The following is a 27,868-nucleotide window of genomic DNA, read 5'->3' as shown; positions in this document are numbered from 1 at the left end:
TAAAACAAACATAACAAAAATTATCATTTTTAAGTATACACTTCAGTGGCATTAGTATATTCACAGTATCATGCAACCATCATACTATCTATTAATAGTTCCAGAACATCTTTGTAACCCCAGAAGGAAACCCCATGCCAGTTAAGTAGCACTCCTCATTTCCCTCTCCCTCTAACTCTGGGAAGCCCCTAATCTGTTTGCTGTCTCTATGGACCTGCCTCTCCTGGATACAGCGTTTCATATCAATAGAATCATACAATATGTGGCCTTCTGTGTCTGGCTTCTCTCACTTAACATAATATTTTGAGATTTATCCACACTACCATGAATCAGTACTGCATTCCCTGTTTTTTTTGTTTTGTTTTGTTTTGTTTTGTTTTGTTTTGTTTTGAGAAGGAGTCTCACTCTGTCGCCCAGGCTGGAGTTCAGTGGCGCAATCTCGGCTCACTGCAACCTCTGCCTCCTGGGTTCGAGCGATTCTCCTGTCTCAGCCTCCCAAATAGCTGGGATTACAGGCATGTACCACCACACCCACCTAATTTTTGTATTTTTAGTAGAGATATGGTTTCACCATGTTGGCCAGGCTGGTCTTGAACTCCTGACCTCAAATGATCTGCCTGCCTCAGCCTCCCAAAGTGCTGGGATTAAAGGCATGAGCCACCGCGCCCAGCCCTACATTCCTTTTTGTGGCTGTATAATATTTCTCTATTCAGCTGATGCACATTTGGGTTGTTTCTACCTCGTGGCTACCGTGAATAATGCTGCTATGCACATTGACTTCCAAGTCTTTGTTTGGATACCCGTTTTCCATTCTCTTGGGTGTATACCCAGGAGTAGGACTACTGGGTCTTATAGGAATTTTGTGTTTAACTTATTGAGGAATCTCCAAACTTTTTCATAGGGCCATTAATATTTAAATTGCCGAGCAGGTGAGGCTGCTCATATTGTAATCCCAGAAATTGCTTTGTTGCCCAGGCAGGAGGATCACTTGTGGCCAGGAGTTCAAGACCAGCCTGGGCAACATAGACCACATCTCTACAAAAAATTTAAGAATTAGCTGAGCGTGGTGTCATGCACCTATAATCTCAGCTACCTGGGAGGCTGATGCAGGAGGATTGCTTGAGCCCAGGAGTTTGAGGTTACAGTGAGCTATAATCCCACCACATTGTTCCAACCTGGGCAAAACAGCAAGACCCTCTCTCTACAAAAAAAACAAGTCAAAACAAAAAGACAGCATGGTGGCTCATGCCTGTAATCCTAGCACTTTGGGAAATGGAAGAGGGAGGATCACTTGAGCCCAGGAGTTCAAGACTAGCCTGGGAAACCCCATCTTTACAAAATTATATGAGCATGGTGGCACATGCCTGTAGTCCCAGCTACTAGGGAGGCTAAGGTGGGAGGGTCACTTGAGCCTGGGAGGTCAAGGCTACAGTGAGCCATGATCAGGCCACTGCACTCCAGCCTGGGCAATAGAGAGAGACCCTGTCTTTAAAAATATACACACACACACACACACACACACACACACAAACACACACACAGAGTTATTATTATAAGGCCTCCACCACCTCTAATTGCAGCCCCTCCCACCCACCAAACACCCTCATCCAAAGGCTGGCTGGCTAGCTGGCTTCTGCCATCTCTCCCATCCTCCCTGCCATAGGACTGCCCAGCAACTCACTGGAGCCCCCTTGCCACCCCCAACAGGTGTTTGGGGACCTGGACCAGGTGAGGATGACCTCGGAGGGCTCTGACTGCCGCTGCAAGTGCATCATGCGGCCCCTGAGCAAGGACGCGTGCAGCCGCGTGCGCAGCGGGCGGGCGCGCATGGAGGACTTCTACACGGTGGAGACCGTGAGCTCGGGCACTGACTGCCGCTGCTCCTGTACTGCACCTCCCTCCTCGCTCAACCCCTGTGAGAACGAGTGGAAGATGGAGAAACTCAAAAAGCAGGCACCCGAGCTCCTCAAGGTAGATATGGTGGGGTGATGGAGGGAGGAAGGGCCGATCGTGAGCTGGAGCCTGCTGTCCTGCCAGTGAAAATTGCACACACTCGGTGAGGCGGGTGCTATGACCACCCCATTTCACAGATAAGGAAGCTGAGGCTCCCTGAGGGGAAGCCACTTCTTGCCAGTGACAGAGGCAGGATTTTTCTGCTGGTTTATCACCTAGTCCAGTATCCTGTATTTTACCCAAACCAATTCAACCGTCGGCACCTAACTGTATTTTAAATTTAAATTTTGTGGCAGTACTTTGTTTTGATTTTATTTTGTTTTTTAATTTATTTTTGAGACAGAGTCTCACTCTGTTGCCCAGTCTGGAGTGAAGTGGCACGATCTCAGCTCACTGCTACCTCTGTCCCCCACAACGGGGTTCAAGAGATTCTCCTGCCCCAGCCTCCCGAGTGGCTGGAACTACAGACGTGCACCACCACACCCAGCTAACTTTTTTTGTATTTTTAGTAGAGACAGGGTTTCATCATATTGGCCAGGCTGATCTCAAACTCCTGACCTCAAGTGACCCACCCACCTTGGCCTCCCAAAGTGCTAGGATTACAAGTGTGACCCACCGTGCCTAGCCTTCTCTGAGTTTTTTTGTTTTTTTCTTTTTGAGACTTGCTCTGTCCCCCAGGCTGGAGTGCAGTGGTGCAATCTCGGCTCACTGTAACCTCCACATCCCGAATTAAGGTGATTCTCCTGCCTCAGCCTCCCGAGTAGCTGGGACTACAGGCGCCAACCACCACACCCGGCTAATTTTTTTTTGTATTTTTAGTAGAGATGGGGTTTCACCATATTGGCCAGGCTGGTCTCGAACTACTGACCTTGTGTTCCACCCGCCTCGGCCTCCCAAAGTGCTGGGATTATAGGCGAGAGCCACCACGCCTGCCTTCTCTGAGTTCTGAAACCATTCTGTGAAATGTAGGATCATCTCCTCATGGGGAGGTGAAAAAGCCGAGGTTGATAGAACTTAGGTAACTTGCCCAACCTCACATAATGACAGGCAGCCTCCAATCTAGGCCATACTTTTGTGCAAATTAGAAACCCTCAGCCAGGCGTGGCGGCTCACACCCGTAATCCCAGGACTTTGGGAGGCCAAGGCTGGTGGATCACCTGAGGTCAGGAGTTTGACACCAGCCTGGCCAACATGGCGAAACCCCCGTCTCTACTCAAAATACAAACAAGTATCTAGGTGTGGTAGCAGGTACCTATAATCCCAGCTACTCAGGAGGCCGAGGCGGGAGAATCGCTTGAACCTGGGAGGCAGAAGTTGCAGTGAGCTGAGATTGTGCCACTGCACTCCAGCCTGGACGGCAGAGCGAGACTAGGTCTTGAAAAAAAAAAAAAAAAAAGAGGGACTGGGCATAGTGGCTCATGCCTGTAATCCCAGCCCTTTGGGAGGCCGAGGCAGGTGGATCACGAGGTCAAGTGATCGAGCCCATCCTGGTCAACATGGTGAAACCCCATTTTTATATTAAAAATACAAAAATTAGCTGTGCGTGGTGGTGTGTGCCTGTAGTCCCAGCTACTCGGGAGGCTGAGGCAGGAGAATTGCTTAAACCCGGGAGGCGGAGGTTGCGGTGAGCCCAGATCACACCATTGCACTCTAGCCTGGGCAACAAGAGCAAAACTCCATCTCAAAAAAAGAAAACAAGAAACCCTCAGCCCCCCCATAGGAAGGTGAGAAGAGGCACTACCTCTGAGCAACACACATCCATACCAGGGCCCCCCACCAGGACCCGTGGCTTGGTCAGACATGTCTGGGATAGATCTCAGTCCCCACAGCCAGTGGGCACCTTCATGCCATTTGTACTATGCTCAGCTAGGTGCTCAGTGGGTCTGCTGGGGCTAAGATTTGAACCCAGGTCCTGGGTGTCCAGAGCATGAGTTCTAAACCACCTTGCTTTCCTGTCTTCCTTTTTGTAAAGAACCAGATTGTTTGGCGTCTTTTTGTTTGGGGTATTTTTCTTTTTTTTTTTTTTTTGTGGTGGGGTCTTGCTCTGTTACCCAGGCTGGAGTGCAGTGGTGCAAACACAGCTCACTGCAGCCTCAACCTCCTAGGCTCAAGCAATCCTCCCACCTCAGCCTCCCAAGTAGCTGGGACCACAGGTGCACACCACCAGGCTCAGCTGATTTTAAAAGTTTTTGTAGAGATGGAGTCGTGCTGTGTTGTTCAAGCTGATCTCAAACTCCTGGGCTCAGGCAATCTTCCCACCTCAGCCTCCCAAAATGCTGGGGTTACAGGAGTGAGCAACTGCACCTTTCTAGTTTGGCGTCTTTTGAAAATATGTTTTTCTTTTATAACTTCTCCCAAACTATATATATTTTGCCTGTTTGGAGTCAGACACTGTGAAAGGTCTGAAATCTTACCCTACTTGTAAGCTAACTAACAAGTTAGCCTTCCAGTTTAATGGAAGCTGGCAGAAGATGCAGCCTCCTGGTTCAAAGACAAAGGACTTTATTACAGCAAATCTGCATTTTCTTACACTGGTTTTCCCAGCTCCAATTGCCGTGGGCCAATGCAGTGAGGGTGAGATAACACCTGCATGTATAATAAAGTGTGTTACAGTGAGGAGCCCCGAGGTTAGAGAATCTGAGTTGGGTTTTTTTTTTTTTTTTTTGAGACAATCTCACTCTGCCACCCAGGTTGGAGTGCAGTGGCATGATCTCGGCTCACTGCAACCTCCGCCTCCCATATTCAAAGAATTCTCCCGCCTCAGCCTCCCAAATAGCTGGAATTACAGGCACACACCACCATACCCAGCTAATTTTTGTATTTTTAGTAGAAACGGGGCTTCACCATGTTGGCCAGGCTAGTCTCAAACTCCTGACCTCGTGATCTGCCTACCTCAGCCTCCCAAAGTGATGGGATTATAGATGTGAGCCACTGGGACTGGAGAGAGAATCTGAGTCTTTCATAATGGGCACCAAGCATGCCTGCCCTTTGCTCTGGAAGGAAACCTCTGTTTTCTAAGGCTCGTCACTGTGCAGGTAGATGGCTCAGCACAGAGGCAATCAGTGCTTCTGCAGTGAGTCACCCAGAAAAGCAAGACATCCATGAAGAACTGTCTCCCAACATTTAGCTAAAAATGTTTTCTTTAAATTCAACTTTAGTTTGATTTTTGTAATGCCTGAATGGATGCCAAGTTCTCAAAACTGGGCGGGGAGTTGGGGGAAATTAATTTTAAGCAAAGTGGCATCTTGATAGCTTGGCAGCCCCTGGATCACTCTGTCTCCCCGGGTCTCACTTAGGACCCTGCAGATTCAAGGCACCCAGGCCCATGGCCAGTCTTCAGTTGCAGGAACAAACCCAATTTCTGCTCAAGTCAACTTCACGATAACTGAATCGTACACATGCTTGACATGGGGACACGCAAAACTATTCATAAACACTGGCTAATTTAATTCTTGGCTAATTGAATCCTTGCTACACCCCTCTGGAGAGGGGACGTGTGCTACCAGCTTTACTAGTGGGAGAATCTGAGGCCCAAAGACAGGCTATGACTTGCCTAAGATGATGCAGCTTCTAAGCAGTACTAAGTTTTTTTTTTTTTTTTTTTGAGACAGAGTCTCACTTTATCACCCAGGCTGGAGTGCAATGGCACGATCTCAGGGCAGCCTCCGCCCCGCTTCCCTTTTCAAGTGATTCTCGTCTCAGCCTCCTGAGCAGCTGGAATTACAGGTGCCCGCCACCATGCCCGGGTAATTTTTTTTGAATTTTTAGTAGAGACAGGGTTTCACCACGTTGACCAGGCTGGTTTCAAACTCCTGACCTCAAGTGATCCACCTGCCTTGGCCTCCCAAAGTGCTGGGATTTCAGGCATGAGCCACGTATTAAGATTTGAACCCAGGAATTCTCTACTTTGTCCCTTGCCCACTGAAGGGTCATGAGACCGCTTTCTCAGCCAGGAGCCCACAGTCCCTTGGGCCTTCTCAGCGCACAGCTGCCATGGGGCTCTGGATCCGCAGAACTGGGGGAGGGTGATGGGGGATTGACCTGGCAGGTGGGGCTGGAGGAGGAAGAGAGGATATGCTGCCTCACTGATCCCCAGGGCTAGGAGTGGGTATACTTTCAGAGATCCCCAAGAGGAGCAGGCAGCAGAGGCAGTAGGAGACAGGGCTGGGGGTTCCTGTTCAGCTTGGCTCCCCCCCCTCAGCAAGACAAACTCTGCAAGCATCCCCCAAGGGAGGAGGTTAAGGGGAGCCCACAGGATGGGGCTGGGGCACCTACCCTGTATCCCACCCTTGTCTCTATCCCAGCCTTTCCCTCAAGCTAATAACCCTGTGTCTGCTTCCCAATAAAAGAAAGCAATATCGCCGGACGCAGTGGCACGTGTCTGTAGTCTCCACTATTCGGGAGGCTGAGGCTGGAGGATCTCTTGAGTCCAGGAGTTCTGGGCTGTAGTACGCTATGCCAATCGGGTGTCCACACTAAGTTCGGCATCAATATGGTGACCTCCCGGGAGCAGGGGACCACCAGGTTGCCTAAGGAGGGGTGAACCGGCCCAGGTCGGAAACGGAGCAGATCAAAAGAAACCAAAAAAGCGGACAGCTGCCGCTTGTCCTCAGCAGCATGACTGCAGTAGGAAAGACCACACTTTGAGTAGCCTGACTACTGTCCCCATTTTGGCTGGGGGTTGGAGGGTGCCTGTCACCTCCCCACTCCTTTTTCTTCCTGATGGGACCAGACATGGCTCCTGCCCCAAGGGGTTCCCAGGCTTGTGAGGACACAGCTGCTGACCCCAGTAATGGCAGTGTGATCAGTGCTGGGCCAGGGGACATCCCAGGGATTGTGGGAGCCCCAAGGAGGGGACAGAAGGATAAAGCTGGGCCTCGAAGGGTGTGTAGGAGTCCCTCAGGCAGAGAGGAAAGGAGGGCATTTCTGCGTGATGGTAAATGGGGTAGGTGTGGCACCGGCCTTCTCTCTTCTCTGGCCACACCAGCGCCTGTGACTTCCTGTAGCACAGCGCTTCTCAAGCTACCTGTCGGGGAGGCCAGTTTTTTAAAGATTATAGGTCTGGGCCGGGTGCAGTGGCTCACAACTGTAATCCCAGCACTTTGGGAGGCCAAGGTGGGCAGATAACAAGGTCAAGAGATAGAGACCATCCTGCCCAACATGGTGAAACCCCATCTCTGCGAAAAATCCAAAAAAATTAGCTGGCGTGGTGGTACATGCCTGTAGTCCCAGCTACTCGGGAGGCTGAGGCAGGAAAATTACTTGAAACTGGGAAGTGGTGGTTGTAGTGAGCTGAGATCGAGCCACTCCACTCCAGCCTGGGTGACAGAGTGAGACTCTGTCTCAAGAAAAAAAAAGATTGAAGGTCTGTCAAGAACCACTACTTTTGTAAAATGCTATACAAATGAATTATTAGAAAAATGAAATGAGGCAGGCCAGGCTCAGTAATCCCAGCACTTTGGGAGGCCGAGGCAGGTGGATCACCTGAGATCAGGAGTTCGAGACCAGCCTGGCCAATATGGTGAAACCCTGTCCCTACTGAAAATATAAAAAATTAGCCAGGCATGGTGGCAGACACCTGTAATCCCAACTACTTGGGAGGCTGAGGTGGGAGAATCGCTTGAACCTGGGAGGTGGAGGTTGCAGTGAGTGGAGATCGTGCTATTGCACTTCAGCCTGGGCGATGTGGTGAAAGACTCTGTCCAAAAAAAAAAAGGAAGTGAGGGAGGGAGGAAGAAAGGAAGGCAGGCAGGCAGGCAGGAAGGTGAGAAGGCAAGCCAGGCTGGGTGGGATGGCTCACACCTGTAATCCTAGCACTTTGGGAGGCCGAGGCAGGCAGATCACGAGGTCAGGAAATTGAGACCATCCTGGCTAGCATGGTGAAACACCGTCTTTACTAAAAATACAAAAAATAGCCAGGCATGGTGGCACGCACCTATAGTCCCAACTACTTGGGAGGCTGAGGCAGAAGAATCGCTTGAACCCGGGAGGCGGAGGTTGCGGTGAGCCCAGATCATGCCACTGCACTCCAGCCTGGGCAACAAGAGTGAAACGCCATCTCAAAAAAGAAAAATTTAGTTTAATTTAAAAAAGCAAGCCAGAAAGAAAGAGAGAGAAAGCAAGCCGGACATGCACAGATAAATCTAGTGTTTTATTGTAAGGGTCAACAGATATAAAATTGCTCTGTCAAGAGGCTAAAAAAGTTCCTAAAACCTACTCCCACTTTCTGTAATGATTGTATCGCAGGCTAGTATTAAGCAGCGTCTGGTCAGCAGATCACACTTTGAGTGTCCTGGCTGGAAATGCCACGTTTCTCCTCTCCTGCTGTTCACAGCACAGGCTGCTCCCTTTACTCAGCATGTCCTTTTCTGCCATCTTTGCCTAATTAGTGCTCCTCCTACAGAGCTCAACCCAAACAAAACTTCCTCCTGGCATTCTTTCCTGATCCACACCTGTGCCCAGAAAAGATCAGCACCCATCATTAATGATCTGGGCACCTGCGTGTCACTACCTGTGCCCCTGATTCTGGACCTAGGTGTCACTGTGTGTCGTCAGCAGCCTGTGAGGGACCGGGGTGCCCCACGTTGTCTTGCTCATCACTGTCCTCAGTGCCTGGCTGAGTAAGCACCTGCTGGCCTGGAGGAGGGTGGCAGGGGCAGATCACAGAGGGCTCAGATGCCAGCCTCAGAAGATGAGAAGCCACATGTGGGCAGTGGGGAGCCACAGGGAGTCATCTTGAGGAAGAGGGACCCTTGCCAAAGCCAGTGTTGGTGGCCACGAAGGCAGGAGTGTGAAGCTGGGAAATTCCCGAATAGCCCCTGGGAGGAGCAATCAGTGCTGCTGGGCTTCATGAAGCCCTCTCTGTGTCCACGCAGTGCTGAGCTCTGGCCAGACACTACTGCTCCTTACCACGGCCCTATTGCCCCGTTTCTCAATGCAGAAAGCTGAGGCACAGAAGCGTGTGTATGGTTCTCAAACTGTGTTCCATAGAGCCCTAGGGGTCCCATCCAAACCCTTGGGGCCAAAGCAAGGTTGTGGGAGAGCAGAGAAGCCTCTGAGCCTATCTTTGCTTCCAGCAGAGCCTCCCACCACCACCACCACCACCCCACCACCCCCGCGCCTCCACACACGTCTCTGTTTTAGAGATCAGCTTCTGCTCAAAGAAAAGCTCCCTGTCTTAAAACAGTTTGAGTATCCCCTGGGAAGGTGGGAGTAAAACTGTTTTGGAAATAGCCAGCCAGGGCCAGACGGGAGCACTAGCCTCTGCAGGCCCTGGGAAATGCCGGAAGGCTCAGGGTGGGGCTGAACGGGAGGGTGGGCCCGAGGAACTGCCCTTCCCAAGAAGCCAGGAAAGGTTGGTTTCCCAACCAGCCTCTTGTGCCAACATCTCCCTGACACTGGCATTTTGGCCATCTGGAGGGAGTGTCATATCCTGATGAGGCATGACAGAGATGAGAGGGGGAGTGGTGGCTGTAGGGCAGAGCCCTGGGCTGGGCCAGGGAGACCCGCGGCTGCTCCAGGTCCTGCTGCTGACCTGTTGTGCAAGGCCCTCCCCCTCTCTCGGCTGCTGTTTCCCCCTGTGACCATGAGACAGAGCCATAAAGCACGAGGAAAGAGACGGTGATCGTGATGTCTCCCCTGCCGGGTAAGTGTTGGGAAAGAGATGTGGATTTATATGAATTCAGGTTCTGCTCCTGGTTCCACCGTTGAACAGCTGGGTGGCCTTGGGCAAGTCACTTCCCCACCTCTAAACTTCAGCTTCTCCATCTGTAAAATGAGGGTGAAAGTTGTCCATACCTGGTGTTAGTTTGGGCCACTAGAGGCAGGCCCTGAAGCCAGAGATTCATGTGCAAGTGATTTATTTTGAAAATACTCCTGGGCTGGGCGTGGTGGCTCATCCCTCTAATCCCGGAGGCTGAGGCGGGAGGATCACTTGAGGCCAAGGTGGGAAGATTATTGTTCAAAACCAGCTGGCATAACATAGTAAGATCTCATCTCTACAAAAAATAAAAAACTTAGCCAGGCATGGTGGTGCACACCTGTAGTCCTAGCTACTCCAGGGGATGAGGCAGGAAGATCGATTGAGCTCAGGAGTTTGAGATTGCAGTGAGCTATGATCGTGCCACTGCACTCTTGCCTGGGTGACAGAGTCTCTGAAAAAACAAACAAGGCCGGGCGTGGTGGCTCACACCTGTAATCCCAGCACTTTGGGAGTCCGAGGTGGGCGAATCACGAGGTCAGGAGTTCAAGACCAGCCTAGCCTAGATGGTGAAACCCTGTATCTACTAAAAATACAAAAATTAGCTGGGCATGGTGGCACACACGTGTAATCTCAGCTACTCAGGAGGCTGAGGCAGAGAATTGCTTGAACCCGGGAGGTGGAGGTTACAGTGAGCCAAGATCATGTGACTGCACTTCAGCCTGGGTGACAGAATGAGACTCTGTCTCAAAAACAAACAAACAAAAAAAGAAAATACTCCCCAGAGAAACTGGCAATGGAGTGGGAGAAGCAGGGTGGGGAGAAGAGGGCATCCAGGTGAGAGTGTGGCCTTGGGCAAAGTGCCAGCCTCAGTCACATCCCCAGAGGAGCTCTGGAGGAGGGACAATGGCTCAGTTCATCTCCACTGGGGCTAGTGAGCCATGAGTATAGATGTCCATGCCAGTAGGTCATTGCTTCAGGGCAGCTGCAGGAAGATGGATACTCCCTGGCACTTTGGGGGCAAAGCGACTCTGAAGAGAGTCACAGATGGACAGCAGGCACATGGAGGCCAGGGATGGGCACAAAAACCAGTAAGAAGGCTCTCAGAAGATCCGGGCCAGCCCCGCCAGTGCTCACTACACCCTTCATGAGACTGTTACAATGATTAATTGGCATAACTCATGAAAGCCCGCAGCACAGTGCCTGGCACGTGGTAAGGGCTCAGAAGATGGACCTGTGGCTTTTCTTGTGGTTATTAGCAGGCTGGGGCTGGTGAGTGCTCAGGGCCCATGCCAGCCACTCTGAGGCTCTGGGCTTCTGGAGTTCTTTCTTATTTTATTTTATTTTACTTTTGGAAGAGAGCCTCACTCTGTCACCCAGGCTGGAGTGCAGAGGCATGATCTTGGCTCACTCAACCTCTGCCTCCTAGGTTCAAGCGATTTTCCTGCCTCAACCTCCCGAGTAGCTGGATCTACAGGTGCACACCACCACACCCGGCTAATTTTTGTATTTTTATAGAGATGGTGTTTCACCATGTTGGCCAGGCTGGTCTTGAACTTCTGACCTCAGGTGATCCTACCTCAGCCTCCCAAAGTGCTGGGATCACAGGCATGAGCCACCGCTCCCGGCCCAGGTTCTGGAGTTCTTAATTGCAGCAGAGCTCCTTTTACCCTCTGTGCCTAGCTGGCCACATGCTTCACTCTCTAACCATCCCCCTTCCCCGGGCAGCTGCAGTCCATGGTGGATCTCCTGGAGGGCACCCTGTACAGCATGGACCTGATGAAGGTGCACGCCTATGTTCACAAGGTGGCCTCCCAGATGAACACACTGGAAGAGGTAAGGGCGGGGCTACCGCCAGAGGCCAGGCTAGTGTGGTGCTGGGGGCTGAGGGCACTGTCCGAAGAGGGCCCAGGAAATCCAGACTTCACGCTGGTGACCATGGGAAGCTGGCCTCCAGCCAGGAGTTGGGGGAGGGAAACGCAGGCCACAGGGGCCAGCCTCTGGGGAAGAGGCCTATCTGGCTGAAGAGCCTCCAGGAAGCTGAAGTCTGGGTGGAGAAACCGAGGCACCTGCTGGTTGTATGAAAGGGGCTGAGGGAGCAGGAACTTGCAGTTGGCCTCAGTGCACCAAGATCAGGACCCAAAACTCTGGGGGTACCATTCAAACAAGATTCCTTGGTGGCTGGGCATGGTGGCTCAGTGGCCGGGTGCAGTGGCTCACACCTGTAATCCCGGCACTTTGAGAGGCTGAGGCAGGCGAATCACTTGAGGCCAGAAGTTTGAGACCAGCCTGGCCAACATGGCGAAAGCCTGTGTCTACTAAAAATACAAAAATTAGGCATGGTGAAGCATGCCTGTAATCCCAGCTACTCAGTGGCCGGGTGCCGTGGCTCACGCCTGTAATCCCAACTACTCAGTGGCTGGGTGCCGTGGCTCACGCCTGTAATCCCAACTACTCAGTGGCCGGGTGCCGTGGCTCACGCCTGTAATCCCAGCTACCCAGGCTGAGGCAGGAGGATTGCTTGAACCTGGGAGGCAGAGGTTGCAGTGAGCTGAGATCGTGCCACAGCCTGGATGACAGAGCAAGACTGTCTCAAAATAAAAAATAAGATACCTTGTTAGAGTGCCCCCTGGGTTGGTACAACATGGTAGGACTGACCAAACCCACTAGGCCAGTGCCCAGCTGCTGTGGAGGCAGAGGTGCTACGCGTCCTGGCCTGGTCAGGGTGACTGTGCTATAGGACTGGGCAGGGGACCAGGACTGCCCTTGGGGACAAGGACAGAGTAGGGCGAGCACAGGGGTCCAAGCTGCAGGTTCAAGGTTTGCATCTCTGCTGGCACAGCCTCACCTCCGCCTGTTTCCTGTATCCGGCCACTGCTGGGAGCCACTGGGAGTCTCAGGACATACAGCTGCCAGGAGTGGGTGTGGGGGCTTCCTTTCCCAGCTTCCTTTTCAGGAAGAGGGGGCACCTGGGCATCCTGTGCCCCAGGGTGGGAGATTAACCCCTTCCTCACCCCAGAGTTGGGATCACAGTGGCTTTAAGTAATTCAAAAAGTGTTTGATACGTACCCGTTGGCCAGGCCCCGGGCAGCAGTGGAGAAAGCTGACACTTGGTGAATTTCTTCTGTGCGCCAGTATTTCCTGGGCAGCTGGTACATGCCAGGCTCTCCTGTTGCTGGCTCTGAAGTTGTTCTCCTTTGATCTTTCCTCTTGTCACCTCAGGAAATGTTAACCCACTTCATGTAACTCTGAGCCAAACGATCTGAAGGGTACATCTGCTAGGCCTGAAACAAACCAGAGAGTTTCCACAGCCACAGAGAAATGACTTTTTAATTATCTTCTGTTTCGTGTTATCTGTGCTATGCTTCTGTTAACCATGGTTTACTAAGTGATAACCTTATGTAAAAATTAAAAACAAAAAAAGCTTTTGCTCACCCTGGGAGGAGGTGGAGGGAACAGCCTCACTCAGGAAAGGCTGGCTTTCTCTGCCAAAGGGAAGAAACTCCTGGGGATCAGCAGCAACTCGGCGTCTCAGCTTCCCTCTGCGCCCCTCCCGGACACCAGCAGTTTTCAGCCAGGCATCATTTTGCCCCCAGGGGAAAGCTGGCAATAGTTGGAGACATTTTTAGTTGTCACAACTTAGGCGGGGGGACAGGATGGATGCTACTGGGCTTCTACTGGTTAGAGGCCAGAGCTCCTGCTGAACACCCTGCAATACACAAGACAGTCCCCAAAAGCCAACCGCTGTGTGGCAGATGTCAGTAGTGAAGAGCCTGAGAAAATCAGTCATACACTTTGACTTCTGTCGTCACTGGAATCAAGTTTTTTTGGTTTTGTTTTGTTTTTTGTTTTTTGTGGTTTTTTTGTTTGTTTGATTTTTTGAAACAGGGTCTCGCTCTGTAGGCCAGGGTAGAGTGCAGCCTCAGCCCCCCAGGCTCAACTGATCCTCCCACCACAGCCTCCCAAGTAGTTGGGACTGCAGGTACACACCACCACACCCAGCTAATTTTTTTGTATTTTTTCTAGAGATGGGGCTTTACCATGTTGCTCATGCTCGTCTTAAATTCCTGGGCTCAAGCAATCCTCCCGCCTCAACCTCCCAAAGTGCTGGGATTACAGGCATGAGCCACTGTACCTGACCCCTGGAATCTAGTTTAAAATGCACTTTCATATTCCATAGGCTTTCTGGTCCTCACAGTGACCCTGCCATTTAGCCCATTTTACAGGCAGGGAAACTGAGGCTCGCAGAAGTAGTTACTAGCCCAAAGTTGCCCACCCAGGAAGTAGAGAGCAAGGCTTTGAACTCAAGGGTATCCGATTCCTGCCTGCTGCCTCTTGGTCCCTGAACCTGAGTCACCCAGGGCTGACTGGATGTCACTCACTTTTAGGTTATCTTTTCCTCTGTATCGATTTCTACAAATGAAATTCTGGACCCATAATTCTGTTGCTCTGCAGCTTCTCACCAAACTGGTGCTTTCTGCCTCTGACTCCTGTCTCCTGCTTTAGCTGAAAAGTAGACTCAGATGAAAGAATCCCAGATCCATTGGAGCTTTGGGGACCTGGTACTGATACCTGCCGGGCCCCCCAGGTTTGCAAGCCCTCAAGGAGACTGCTAGACAGCAGGAGATTCACAGAGCAGAGGGCATTGTGGTTCTAAGCAGTCTGTCTGCTCCTAGCAGGATTCAGAACCAGGAGTAGATCCAGGAGCTGGTGTGGGAGCTGCTAAAGGTAGGCAGGGAGCCAGAGCCCCAGCAAAGGGAGATGAGGCAGGGAAGGAGAACAGGCCTGGGAGTATAGGCAGGGCCCAGTCCTGGGAGAGGAGCCCACACGGCCCAGGAGAGAGGTTGGAGACTTGGAGGGAGCAGAGATTCACCCTCTGCAAAACTCCAAAGGGCTTCGTTCCATCTACATTGTTTGAAGATTTTACAAACAGAAGGTGTTTATGTATTACGTATACAATTATTTTAAAGTAGCCAAAGATTGGAAGCAACTTAAGTAACTATCAATAAGGGGCAGGAACGGTGGCTCACGCCTGTAATCCCAGCACTTTGTAGGACTGAGGCGGGCAGATCACTTGAGGTCTGGAGTTCAAGACCACCCTGGCCAACATGGCGAAACCCCGTCTCTACTAAAAATACAAACATTAGCCAGGCATGGAGGTGCGCGCCTGTAGTCCCAGCTACTCAGGAGGCTGAGGCAGGAGAATCGCTTGAACCCGGGAGGAAGAGGTTGTTGCAGTGCCTCGAGATCACACCACTGCCTTCTAGCTCTGGGCAACAGAGTGAGACTCCGTCGCAAAAAGAAAAAAGAAAAAGTAACCATCAATAAGAGACTGGGTGGCCGGACACGGTGGCTCACACCTGTAACCCCAGCACTTTGAGAGGCCAAGGCCGGCAGATCACTTGAGGCCAGGAGTTCAAGACCAGCCTGGCCAACATGGTGAAACCCTGTCTCTATTAAAAATACAAAGAATTATCCAGGCGTGGTGGTGGGTACCTGTAGTGCCAGCTACTCAAAAATAAATAAATAAATAAATAAAATATAAGGGACTGGGTAAATAAATTATAGCCTTTCAAGTGATGGCGTACTGTGTGGCCATGAGAAGGCATGGGAACACTACATATGCAGATATGCGTCGGATCCCAGAATAGGCTGTTCAGCAAAAAAGCAAAGTGATATAAAAACATGTGTGTATGTATACATGTGTTCCTCTAAATATACAGACTCTCTTTAGAAGGATATGCAAGAAACCTATAACAACTGTTGGCACTGAGAAATAAAGGTGGGAGGGTGACATTTTTCTAGCTGTTTATATCTTTCTAATTTAGTACCATGCACACGTATTATCTATTTTTTTTATTCCTTCATGTTTTAAATTTTAAAAGTTCATAAATACAGGGTCTGTTAGAGCCTATTTTTTCCGGCCCATACTCGATGGGGCCACCCTCGGCCCATTCAGGGGACTGGGCAGCAAAGCCTAATGACCGAAGCAGGGGTGTCCCTCCAGCCTGGGGGTTCAGAGGAAGCTGGCCCAGGAAAGACCTCCAATCCTGCCCCTCCACAGAGCATCAGGGCCAACCTGAGCCGGGAGAATGAGGTGGTGAAGGAGAGCGTGCGCCACCTCAGCGAGCAGTTGAGGCACTATGAGAACCACTCTGCCATCATGCTGGGCATCAAGAAGGAGCTGTCCCGCCTGGGCCTCCAGCTGCTGCAGAAGGATGCCACCGCCGCTGCCGTCCCCAACACCCCTGCCACGGGCTCTGGTAGCAAGGCCCAGGTGAGTCCCCAGCTCTGATCACGGGGCCAGAGCTGGCTGGGCTTGGGAGCTCCTTGTGCCAGGACGTTGGCCCTGAGGGCCAGCTCGTTGGGGTTTGGGGCTGCAGGATGGGTTGAGGGCTGGCACAGCCGGAGAGTCCCTGGCAGGGTGAGGGGCAGGAGATACCTGCTGTGCAGTGAGCACATTCAGCACAGGGAATGGGGACAGACCTGGGGATCCCGCCAAGGGGGCTGGTCCCTAAGCCAGGTGTTTGGCAACCTTCTCTTTCCCAAGTTTGAAACTAGTGGGGACAAGTTTGTGGAGACGGTGCTCTCTGCCTGGCCCTTAGAGACCAGGTTGGCTGCAGCAAACCCGCTTCTAGCCTCTCCTGCTGTGGCTGGGCCCTTGGCTGGGTTGAGCCTGCTCAGGGGGAGGTGGGCAATGCCTCGGGGACCCCTGCAGACTGATACCCATTCACCCAACCCGCTCTGGGGTAGAGAACTCCTGCAGCCAACACCCAGACGCTCCACCTCCAAGCTCAGAGCACAGTGAGCAGAGCCACTGCTTCCGTCACTAGGCAGAGCCACACATGACAGATGACACACCTGCGTGCAAATGTGATCAATGTCCTCCCTGTAGGCAGACGAACTGCAAAGCCGGCTCTCCCTCTGACCAGATCAATGAGAAAGAACAACCACATTTGGGTAGGCCAGTGGCACAGAGGCTCCTGCCTATGCTGGACATACACCATGGTATGTGGCTTGGCAAATGGAGTGCAGACTGGATTCAACCCCATTCAGGCCCCTCCAGCCAGTTGCCCCTGGGAAAGACACAAGCCACACCATTGTTCACAGTGGCCTTGTTTTTTGGTGAGTGGCTGAAGGAGGGAGCTGGTATTTGTGGAATTCCTACTTTAAACTTGACTTTCTCACAGACATTGTCAGTGAAACCCATAGTCACCTGGGAGGAGGGGTGACCCCTGCCCATTTGGCAGATGCACAGAGAGGGGTCACGTGGAGAGGGCGTGGCGGAGCTGGGACTGGCAGCCAGGTCTGCGTGACTGCCGAGCCCACCCTCTTCCTCTCTCCCTCTGCACATCTTGGCCTCCTTTGCTGACACTGTGATAATGGGGCCATTTGTATCTGCAACTGGAACCGCCTAGATGCCGATAAAGCAGCTAGGAAGCCTGTGCCATGGCCCCCAGCTGGCTTCCTGCCCATTCCCGTGCCGATTCCACAGGCGAGAATGAAGCGTGTTTTGGCAATGGTGCAGAAGGCTCCCAGCTACTGTGCTTGCCGTATCTGCTGGAGCTTCTGCCTAACAATGGGTGATGTCACAGGCCCTGTGATCTTGTGCCAAGCCAGCATCAGAGGCATTTCAATAGGAAGTGAAAATAACAAAACACAAAACATTAGAAATGGCATAGCCTCGAGGTAGGGTGTAGACCTCAAGCCTACAAGGGAGCTAGAGAGCTGGAGAGGAAACTGAAGCAAATCAGTCATGGATGTAGCCACCATGGCGGGCGGGGTAAAGGAAAGCTGTGACTTCATGAGCGCTTGGGACACAGGGTCTGGGGCAACATGACCACCTCCAGCCCCCATGTGCTGAGCCCCCAGGACTCCCCACAACATCCCTTCTACTGTCCTTCAAATCTGAGACTTCTCTTCCCTCCCAGGACACAGCTGGAGGGAAAAGCAAGGACATCAGCAAGTATGGCAGCGTGCAGAAGAGTTTTGCAGACAGAGGCCTCCCGAAACCGCCCAAGGAGAAGCTGCTGCAGGTGGAGAAGCTGAGGAAGGAGAGCGGCAAGGGCAGGTTCCTCCAGCCCACAGCCAAGCCCCGCGCCCTGGCCCAGCAGCAGGCTGTAATCCGGGGCTTCACCTACTACAAGGCGGGCAGGCAGGAGGTAACCGAGGCAGTGGCAGGTGAGTAGGGGGGAATAGGGACCCTGGGAAGTGGGGGATGGATGCCGCCTAGGAATCCCCTCATCTTCTCTGCAGTCAGACCACCCCAGATTCAGTTCCACCCATTGATGACCTGTTGGGTGTTCTCTACTTATCCACATGTGGGGATAACACCCCACTCAGGGGCTGTTGGGATGAAATCACAGAACCAACCTGAGGGCCACTGGATTGCTTTCCAGTATTTACAGCTGTATTCACCTTCACTTTGCTTTTTGCATCTGAAGATGAGCTGAAGGTCTGCTCTGACCAGGTGACAAGGAATGGCAGAGACAGTCCCTGCCCCCACAGATCTCATAGTCTAGTGGGAAAAATCCCTGTGATCAGGCAGCTGCCACAGTGGGGGCAGGAGAATACAGGGTTCCTAGGAAGTGACCAGGGCTTCTGGGGCTCCTCTCATTTCCTCTCCAGCTCCTCTCTCTTCTTAGATACCCAAGGAAGAGCCCCTGGACTCTTGTATTTTTCCTGCAGCTCCCTGCTGGATCACAGAGAAGGGTGACGAAGTAACTGGCAAACAAGAGGCAAAAGTTTCAAGACACCCCAAGTTTCTGAGCTGTCTCTATGGGTTGTGGTTCCTGATTCCCTCACTAACACCCTCCCCAGATGCCTGCTCTCTTCCGACGCCCCAGAGGGGTGTCCCAAACCTGCTCTTCCCTTCCTGGGTCCTGCTGAACCACCTCCTCCTGCAAAGCCCTCCTTTCAGTCCGTGTGTAAGGGGCACAAGGAGGTGAAACAGCCAGGGACCAGGCTCCTTTGAGATCTCTCTTGTTTCTTGGCCTCTCAGGACTCAGGGGCCTCTTCCCCCAGTGCCTGGTCCCAGCTGCTGGCCCAAGCCCTGCCAGCTTGGCCTGGACACAGCACAGAGCCTCTGACCCCTGGCTGGGGCACTGCCTGCAAACAGCTGCAGGCATCTGACTGCCAGCAAGGCCTGTGGGAACAGGCACCCTCCCCTGGCAGGCTGCTGAGGCCAGGCCTCCCTGTGGTCCTCCCTGACCAGGGGGATAATGCCCATCCCCGCCAGGGCTCCTTTGAGAGCCCTCTTGTTTCTCCAGGCTGCCCACAGCAGGACCTATGCAAAGAGGAAGCCCCAAACGGAGAAGAAATGAAGTCAGGTTATTGTCCTCAAGTCAAGGGGTCTCCGAGCCCCTTCCCCAGCTTGCCAGGAGGTCCCCTGGGCCCCAGACCATCATAGTAATAACAGCACCACTCCTTTGTCTCCCTCGTGTCACAGTTTTTTTTTTTTGAGATGGAGTTTCGTTCTTATTACCCAGGCTGGAGAGCAATGGTGCAATCTCATCTCACTGCAACCTCCGCCCCCAGATTCAAGCAATTCTCCTGCCTCAGCCTCCCAAGTAGCTGGGACTACAGGCACATGCCACCATGCCCAGCTAATTTTTGTATTTTTAGTAGAGACAGGGTTTCGTCATGTTGGCCAGGCTAGTCTCAAATGCCTGACCTCAGGTGATCCGCCCACCTCAGCATCCCAAAGTTCTGGGATTACAGAAGTGAGCCACCGCGCCCAGCCGGTGTCATAATTTTCTAAACACTTTTTTTTTCTTTTGAGACAGGGTCTCACTCTGTCACTCAGGCTGGAGTGCAGTGGCGCGATCATGACTCACTGCCGTCTTGACCTTCCGGGCTCAAGTGATCCTCCCGCCTCAGTCTCCCTAGTAGCTGGGACTACGGGCACCCATCACCACACCTGGCTAATTTTTTCTATTTTTTAGTAGAGAGAGGGTTTTGCCATGTTAGCCAAGCTGGTCTTGATCTCTAGGGCTCAAGTGATCCACTTGCCTCAGCTTCCCAAAGTCCTGGGGTTACAGGCACCAGCCACTGTGCCCAGCCCTCTAAGCACTTTCATTCATGCCTTTGCATTTCATCCTGGCAGCAACTGCATTTTCCACAGCAGAGGAATAGAAGCAGGCCTGTGAAATGGGAACAAGAGCTTCTCTCTAGAATTGAATCTAGGAAATGAGAGAACTGGTAAAACTGCCTGACGCGTAGGAAAGAAAGGGATCTCCTTTTTGGCACCTCATAGTTGCCGGGATCTGTGCACATGTTTTATGTACATTTTTCTGACATCAACACCACAGTCCAGCATGGTGGGCTCATGACTCGCAGTTCACAGAGGTGGCCCAGCAAGGCAGGGGAACTTGGCTGAGGCCACCCTGCTGAGTTTAGAGCCCTGGCTGTGAAGTCTTCCCTGCCTCCCACTTTGAAACCTTTCACCCCTTCCACTCCCTGAGGGTCCCTGAGCTGCTGGGAGCCCAGCGGGCCTGAGGGAGACCCACACCGCAGCAGGGGGTGCTGGGATGTGAGCATGGGGTCTTCTCTCTGCAGACAACGCCCTTCAGGGCACTTCCTGGTTGGAGCAAGTGCCGCCCAAGGTAGAGGGTGAGCCCAAGTCCACAGAGCAGGACAAGGCTGAGCCCAGGTCCTCAGAGGGAGTAGACTTGGCTCCTGGCACTCCCACCTCAGTCCCTGCCACCACTACCACTGCCGCCACCCCGACTCCCACCACCAGTCTCCTGCCTACTGAGCCACCTTCAGGTCCAGAAATCTCCAGCCAAGGTGAGTGAGCCTCACAGCGGTCAGCAAACTGTCGCCTGTACCCAAATCTAGCCCACAGACTGTTTTTGTGCAGCCCTCAAGGTAAGAAATGCTTTTTACAGCTGAGCATGGTAGCTCACACCTGTAATACCAGCACTGTGGGAGGCTGAGACAGGTGGATCATCTGATGTCAGGAGTTTGAGACCAGCCTGGCCAACATGGAAAAACCCCCTCTCTACTAAAAATATAAAAATTAGCCAGGCGTGGTGGTGGGCACCTGTAATCCCAGCTACTCGGGAGGCTGAGGCAAGAGAATCACTTGAACCTGGGAGGCAGAGGTTACAGTGAGCTGAGATCATACCACTGCCCTCCAGCCTGGGCAACAAAATTTTTTTTTTTTTTTTGAGACAGAGTCTCACTCTGTCACCCAGGCTGGAGGGCAATGGTATGTTCTTGGCTCACTACAACCTCCACCCGCTAGGTTCAAACGACTCTCCTCAGCCTCCCGAGTAGCTGGGAATACAGAAGTGCACTACCACGCCTGGCTAACTTTTGTATTTTTGGTAGAGACGGGGTTTCACCATGTTGGCCAGGCTGGTCTCTGACTCCTGAGATCAGGTGATCCCCCCATCTCAGCCTCCCAAAGTGCTGGAATTACAGACATGAGGCACAGTGCCTGGCCCAGGTAGTATTTTCAACCAATTCTTAAAACGTCACCTAGAATGCCATCATCGAATCCAGCAGCTATTTCTATCTCTTTATTTCCTGTGTCCAGTCACTGGCCCTGTTTCGATGTCAGCATTTATAGTTTTGATTTGTGTCTCATGGTAGAAATCTTCCTTGTGAAGTCATTGATCCCATCCTTCCTAAGGGACCTTGGCTCTCTGAGGTGACAATCCTTCAAACCCTGTCCCGCTTTGGTCCAAGTGCATTCCACTTCTAGGAATCTTTCCTGAAGGATCCACCAGCAATGGGAACAACAGCTGCAGCTTAAATGGTTGGATCAGGGCCTTATTTCTAATGTCGGAGAACTAGAAATAACCCGAAGGGCTGACGTGGGAGGACTGGTGACATACACGCAGGGCACAGCTGTCCACCGCCCTGGCAGAACCTTGAAAGCACATCATTAAAAGGCTATTTAATGATGAGAGAAATTGCTCAATGGAGGCTAAAAACAGGATACATAAAACTGTATACTCACAGCTTTTTAAAGTATGTCTGCATGACTGTACATTGCAAAGAAAAAAGAAAAGGAAGGAAATGTCACATATTTACATTTTTCTTTGGATGGGAGAAGGGTTGAGGGGGTAAGGGATAAAAGGCCACATACTGGCTATACGGTGTATGCTGCTCAGGTGACAGATACATCAAAATCTCAGAAATCACCACTGAAGAACTCACCCATGTAACCAAAAACCACCTGTTGCCCAAAAACTATTGAAATAAAATTTTATTATTATTATTGTTATTGGGCTTTGTTTAGTTTTGTTTTTTTGTTTTGAGACAGAGTCTGACTCTGTCGCCCAGGCCGGAGTGCAGTAGTGTGATCGCAGCTCAGTGCAACCTCTGCCTCCTGAGTTCAAGCGATTCTCCTGCCTCAGCCTCCGACCAGCTGGGATTACAGGCATGCACCACTATGTCTGGCTAATTTTCATATTTTTAGTAGAGACAGTGTTTCGCCATCTTGACCAGGCTGGTCTCATACTCCCGACATCAAGTGATCCGTGAAAGAAAATTTTTTAAAAGAGAATAAAAGAACAGAAAAAAATTTTTCTTTGGATAATGGAAATTTTTAGGTTTTTTATTTTTTATTTTATATTTTAAGAGTTTAAAATTTTTTAATTTTTTAAAAAGTAAAATAAAGATTAAACAAAAAATTTTTAATGTTTTTATTGATAAATAAAAATTGTATGTATTCATTTGTTGGGCACACTGCAGAAAGAAAATTTTTTTAATGTATGTATTTCTGATTTACAACCTGTTTTGATATGTGTACACAATGCGAAACGGCTAAACCCAGCTAATCAGCATATATATTACCTCACATTTCTTATCTTTATTTTTTGAAAGAGCACTTAAAATCTACTCTTTTTTTTTTTTTTTTTTTTTTTTTTAATGAGATGGACTCTTGTGCTGTCACCCAGGCTGGAGTGCAATTGTGTGATCTCTGCTCACTGCAATCTCCGCCTCCCGGGTTTCAGTGATTCTCCTGCCTCAGCCTCCTGAGTAGCTGGGATTACAGGTGCCCCCCCCACCACGCCCAGCTAATTTTTGTATTTTTAGTAGAGACAGGGTTTCACCATGTTGCCCAGGCTGGTCTTGAACTCCTGACCTCAGGTGATCCCCCTCCTTGGCCTCCCAAAGTGATGGGATTACAAGTATGAGCCATCGTGCCCGGCCTCCATTCTCTTTTCTGAATGTTTTATGTTTTCAGTAATGATCAGGCATCGCTTTGGTGATGAGGATTGGGGAAAGAAGGCCACAGACAAAATATCAGGAGGGATTGAAGTTAGACCCAGATAACATTCCCAGCCCGTTGATCTGGCTGGGGGCTTTGGGGGTCTGTGTACTGATGCTGCCTGCCCTCCTCCCCACAGGCAGAGGTGCGAGCTGTGAGGGCACCCTCCGGGCTGTGGACCCCCCCGTGAGGCACCACAGCTATGGGCGCCACGAGGGAGCCTGGATGAAGGACCCTGCAGCTCGAGACGACAGGATCTATGTCACCAACTACTACTATGGAAACAGCCTGGTGGAGTTTCGCAACCTAGAAAACTTCAAGCAAGGTCAGGGACCCCGGAGGTGGAGACGGGGCGGGTATGGACAGCCTGGGGAGGGGTCCTCTTGGAGACTTGGCCTTTCTTGCCTTATGGGTTTCTATCGTACAGCCCGGCTGAGCTCTAGATTACCAGCCACCCCAAGGAGGGGGGTCTGGGCTGAGGGCACTAGGCTGGGGTCCCAGTCAGACTCCATGGCACCCTCGTGTGCTAGCACCGTGCCAGGAACCAGAATGCAGCAGCAAACAGGATGGACGGGGTCCTGCCCTCACAAGTGTGACTTACCTTCAAGGGGCCAGTACTGAGTTTCCATTTGTTGAGTGCTTACCCTGTGCTGATCGCCCCCTGTGTGTCAGCTCATGGCAGCCACATACCTCCAGAAGGTGGGGTTATCACCTGTTTTATAGGTGAGCAGGGCCTCAGGCCTTAGAAGAGCTGCAGGTCTGGGCAGGGGCCAGGATGGAGCTGACAGCACAGGGAAGGGCAGAAATCTGGTTATCAGATCTGGGGAGTGATGTGGGAAAGGGGTCATTTAGATATAGCCTGCCCTCCGGAAATGCACAGTCTGGTGGGGGAGGCAAAGGCTTAAAGAGACAATTTCAGTACAGCATTAGAGGGAGCACTGAGGGGGCTATGGGAACCCAGGCTAGAGACCAGGGAAGACATCCTCCAGGGAGGTGATGCTGAGCTGGGACCTGGAAGAAGAGTAGGAGTAAGCCATGCAGAAAAGAGAGGTAAGGGTGTTCCAGGCAGAAGGCTCAGCACATGCAAAGGCCTGGCAATGAGAAGCAGCGTGATGGCCTGGGGTTGGGGGGTGGTGAATAAGAAAGCTAGGGCAGGCCTCACGATCCACAAAAAGGAGTTTGGACTTAACCCTGAGAGCCGTGGAGTCAGAACTAAAGGCCTGGAACAGGCCAGGCGCCGTGGCTCATACCTATAATCCTGGCACTTTGGAAGGCCGAGATCACTTGAGGTCAGGAGTTCAAAACCAGCCTGGCCAACACGGTGAAACCCCATCTCTACTAAAAAATTAAAACAAAAATTAGCTGGGCGTGGTGGCGAGCACCTGTAATCCTAGCTACTCGGGAGGCTGAGGCAGGATAATCACTTGAACCCGGAAGGCAGAGGTTGCAGTGAGCTGAGATTGCACCACTACACTCCAGCCTGGGTGACAGAGCGAGACTCCATCTCGAAAAAATAAAAAAATAAAGGCCTGGAACAACGAAAATCCTTCCTCCGCTAGCTCAGAATTGGCCAGCTTTCTGCTCAAGCAGCTCACAGGCTGGTGGAGGAAGCCAGTGATAAGCATCAAGGTGAAAGCTTCTGTCTGATGGCTACAGATGTGTCCTGGGGAGAAAAAAAGACAAAGGGCTATGGGAGGTTAGAGGAGGGGCCCCTCACTCAGGCTAGGGAGGTCAGTGAAGGTTTCCTAGAGGAGATGACATTGGCCTGGGGCTCTGAAAGCTGGGCAGGCATTCCCTAAGCTGATAACCTGGGGAACGGCAGTCCTAACTAAGGAACAGCAGGGACAAAGACCTGGAGACAAAGAACGGGGCTAATGTCACCCTGTGTCTAAATCCTAGCTGTGCCACTCCAGGGCTGGGTGACCTTGACTCCTCTGAGCCTGTTTCCTCTTAAGCAGGTGGGATGATGACAGACCTCCTTTGGGAGACGTTCATGCCATAATAAGATGTCAGCCCAGCTCCAGGCACACTGTACATGCTTGTTATCAGTTGCCTACTGGGCCACTGAGAGTCCTTGGTGGTCTCAGGGGATGTGGGTGGGCTGGGGTTGCTCGGGAGGTCTGAGGTGACCATCGTCCTCTGCCTGCAGGCCGCTGGAGTAACATGTACAAGCTGCCCTACAACTGGATCGGCACGGGCCACGTGGTGTACCAGGGCGCCTTCTACTACAACCGTGCCTTCACCAAGAACATCATCAAGTACGACCTGCGTCAGCGCTTTGTGGCCTCCTGGGCTCTGCTGCCCGATGTGGTATATGAGGACACCACACCCTGGAAGTGGCGTGGCCACTCGGACATCGACTTCGCCGTGGATGAGAGTGGCCTGTGGGTCATCTACCCTGCTGTGGATGACCGCGATGAGGCCCAGCCCGAAGTGATCGTGCTGAGCCGCTTGGACCCCAGTGACCTCTCGGTGCACCGGGAGACCACGTGGAAGACGCGGCTGCGGCGGAACTCCTACGGGAACTGCTTCCTGGTGTGTGGCATCCTGTATGCCGTGGACACCTACAACCAACAGGAAGGCCAGGTCGCCTACGCCTTCGACACGCACACAGGCACCGATGCACGCCCCCAGCTGCCCTTCCTCAACGAGTACGCCTACACCACCCAGATCGACTACAACCCCAAGGAGCGTGTGCTGTACGCCTGGGACAATGGCCATCAGCTCACCTACACCCTCCACTTTGTGGTCTGAGTGGAGACTGGTGACCCTGGGAGAGGGGCAGCAGTGCGGGAGGGGTTCCCCACACCAGCTCCTGCAACTGACCCAATCCACAAATATTTATTGGAGGCCAGCCTAGGGCTGGGACTGAGCATGAGGTGGTCACCAGGTTGAGCTTCCTCAGCACCCAGTGGGTAATACTTGCTTCCACTTGCAGAGCACTGTGCCAAGCACTTTCCGCTCACTTACCCATTGATTCTCCCAGCACCTCCTTGGAGGTAGAGATCATGAACCCATTTAACAGATGAGGAGACAGAGCTCAGAGAGGCACTGTCCCTTGCCTAACACCTCAGTTGTGATCAGGCAGGCTGTGCTGTCACGACAGCCCCATTTTACAGATGAGGAGACTTCACCACGCCCTCCCCTCCCTGCCCTCCCCCATCTCCCCTGGTCTCCCTTGTTCTCTAAACTCTGTCTCCCTTCCCAGGGCCATTCAGAACCAGAGGCCTTTGGGGCCAGTACGCTGGTGTGGGGTAGGTGGAGGCCCCGGCTCTGCCTGCCATCCCAGGGCCCTGTCCTGGCTGAGCTGTTCGTGGCCCTGGGCTTTGGGCCCCTTGGCCAATGTCCTTGCCTCTTGCCTTTGGCCAGCCCCCCCAGCCCACCCCACCCCACCCCACCCGCTGTCCGGCCGCATTCCAAACCTCTACCGTCACCTAGCTGCTGAGCAGAAACCGCACCCCTAGAGAAAATCCCAGCCTCTGTTCCAAGGCCCCTCTCTGCTCCATGCTCATTTTTATTTTTTCTTATTCTTCATCAGTGCTGTCATTTGTTTCTGCAGCAGCAGCTGAGAAGGCAGCAGGCAGCTCTGCCGCGGTGGGGAGCTGAGCTGAGGCTCCCTCTCCACCCAGAAGCACTGGTGTTGGTCACATAGTCAGGCCTTGAGTCCCCTCCCTGGTTCATCCCAGAGCCTTTGGGCCTGGAGTCCACCTTGTCCTTTTTCTCTGGGCTTTCAAACCCATAACCTTTACACACTCAGGGATACCTCCAGGTCTGCCATGAATAAGACCCGAGGCCCAAGGCTGGTGTGGTGCCAGGATGGCACAGGTTCCCTCTTCCTTGCCAGCCCTGACCTGGTCACTGGGTGGGCTGGGGCAGCCTGGGGGCTGCAGAAGACACGGTGTGAGTAGTTGGGTCCAGGGGAGGCATCAGGCCTTCTGGTTGCAGGAGAGAGCCAGAGGGCGGAGGTGGAGAGGGAAGAACTGGGGATCTGAAGACTGGACTTATCCTGGTTTCAGAGACGTTGTTGCCAGGGCTGCCCCAAGCCCAAGACTTCGGTTGAGGATGCACAGCTGGGCCACTTCGCCCGGGGCCACTGATGACTCCCTGGAGCCTCAGACCCACACAGCCCAGAGGACAAGGCCTTCAAGCCTCTCCCTCTTCTGCTTTTTCAGACAATATTTTTAGTGCTGGAAAGAAATTCTCTAGCCCAACTCCCTGTTTCTTGAAAGAGAAAATAGGCTCAGAAACGTTTAGAGAGCAGCTCAGAGTCACAATGGGAGCTGGGCACAGCCGACCTCCTTCCAGAAGGGCTCTGTCTGTCTCCTTTATTCTCCCCGCATGGAGGCTGCCCTACCTGGGAAGGCACCCCAGCCACCCCAGCACCTGTGAAGGGCGTTTACTGCTCATCCCCACCCACCCCCTGGCCCTTGCTGCCTTCGTTCTGTCCCGATGCCAGCTCCAGCAACGTCTCTATGTTTGAATACCAGTTGCCATGTTAGGAAAGTCAGCTGCACGCTTAAGAGTGTAAGGAAATGCTTTTTTTTTTTTTTTTTTTTTGAGATGGGGTTTTGCTCTTGTTGTCCAGGCTGAAGTGCAGTGGCATGATCTTGGCTCACTACAATCTCCACCTCCTGGGTTCAAGCGATTCTCCTGCCTCAGCCTCCCTAGTAACTGGGATTACAGGTGCTTGCCACCACACCAAGCTAATTTTTGTATTTTTAGTAGAGACAGGAGTTTCACCATGTTGGCCAGGCTGGTCTTGAACACCTCACCTTAGGTGATCCACCCGCCTCGGCTTCCCAAAGTGCTGCGATTACAGGCATGAGCCACCGCGTCCAGCCAGGAAATGCTTTTTGTGCAGAATACACTTTTTTCGGGCATTGTCAGGTGATGTTTTGTTTAAGCTCTAACTCACCCCTGGAATACAGGGGAATGATGACACCCAACCCAGCCAGGCCTGACTCATCATAGTCACATCCAGCCCCCACCCC

General features: G+C 52.2%; 1 protein-coding gene across 2 annotated transcripts; it reads left to right on the top strand.

Annotated features, from left to right (window-relative positions):
- The first annotated feature begins 1,731 nt into the window (after positions 1-1,731).
- Positions 1,732-26,960, top strand: OLFML2A (olfactomedin like 2A). 2 transcript variants are annotated; one of them, XM_012458157.3, is made up of 7 exons: positions 1,732-1,971; positions 11,381-11,488; positions 15,717-15,929; positions 17,584-17,833; positions 20,210-20,440; positions 23,017-23,202; positions 25,027-26,960. In XM_012458157.3, exons 1-7 carry the CDS (start codon positions 1,735-1,737, stop codon positions 25,629-25,631), a joined length of 1,830 nt encoding a protein of 609 aa, XP_012313580.2. In that variant the 5' UTR covers positions 1,732-1,734; the 3' UTR covers positions 25,632-26,960. The 2 variants fall into 2 exon arrangements, with proteins under 2 accessions (XP_012313580.2, XP_012313581.2); XM_012458158.3 differs by lacking the exon at positions 1,732-1,971 and adding an exon at positions 9,298-9,598.
- Positions 26,961-27,868: the final 908 nt, after the last annotated feature.

This window comes from Aotus nancymaae, unplaced genomic scaffold, assembly GCF_030222135.1.
Source record: "Aotus nancymaae isolate 86718 unplaced genomic scaffold, 86718_ANA_hifiasm-v0.15.2.pri h1tg000003l, whole genome shotgun sequence".
NCBI classification, from domain to species: domain Eukaryota; kingdom Metazoa; phylum Chordata; class Mammalia; order Primates; family Aotidae; genus Aotus; species Aotus nancymaae.
Note: the sequence above shows the minus strand (reverse complement) of the source record. Positions and strands in the feature narration are given on the sequence as shown.

Excerpts from the sequence above, each read along its gene's own strand:
- OLFML2A (XM_012458157.3), top strand. The coding sequence starts at position 1,735 with ATGACCTCGGAGGGCTCTGACTGCCGCTGCAAGTGCATCATGCGGCCC. Across the intron at positions 11,489-15,716 it reads AGATGAACACACTGGAAGAG|AGCATCAGGGCCAACCTGAG; the intron begins GTAAGGGCGGGG and ends GCCCCTCCACAG. Across the intron at positions 17,834-20,209 it reads GGTAACCGAGGCAGTGGCAG|ACAACGCCCTTCAGGGCACT; the intron begins GTGAGTAGGGGG and ends TTCTCTCTGCAG.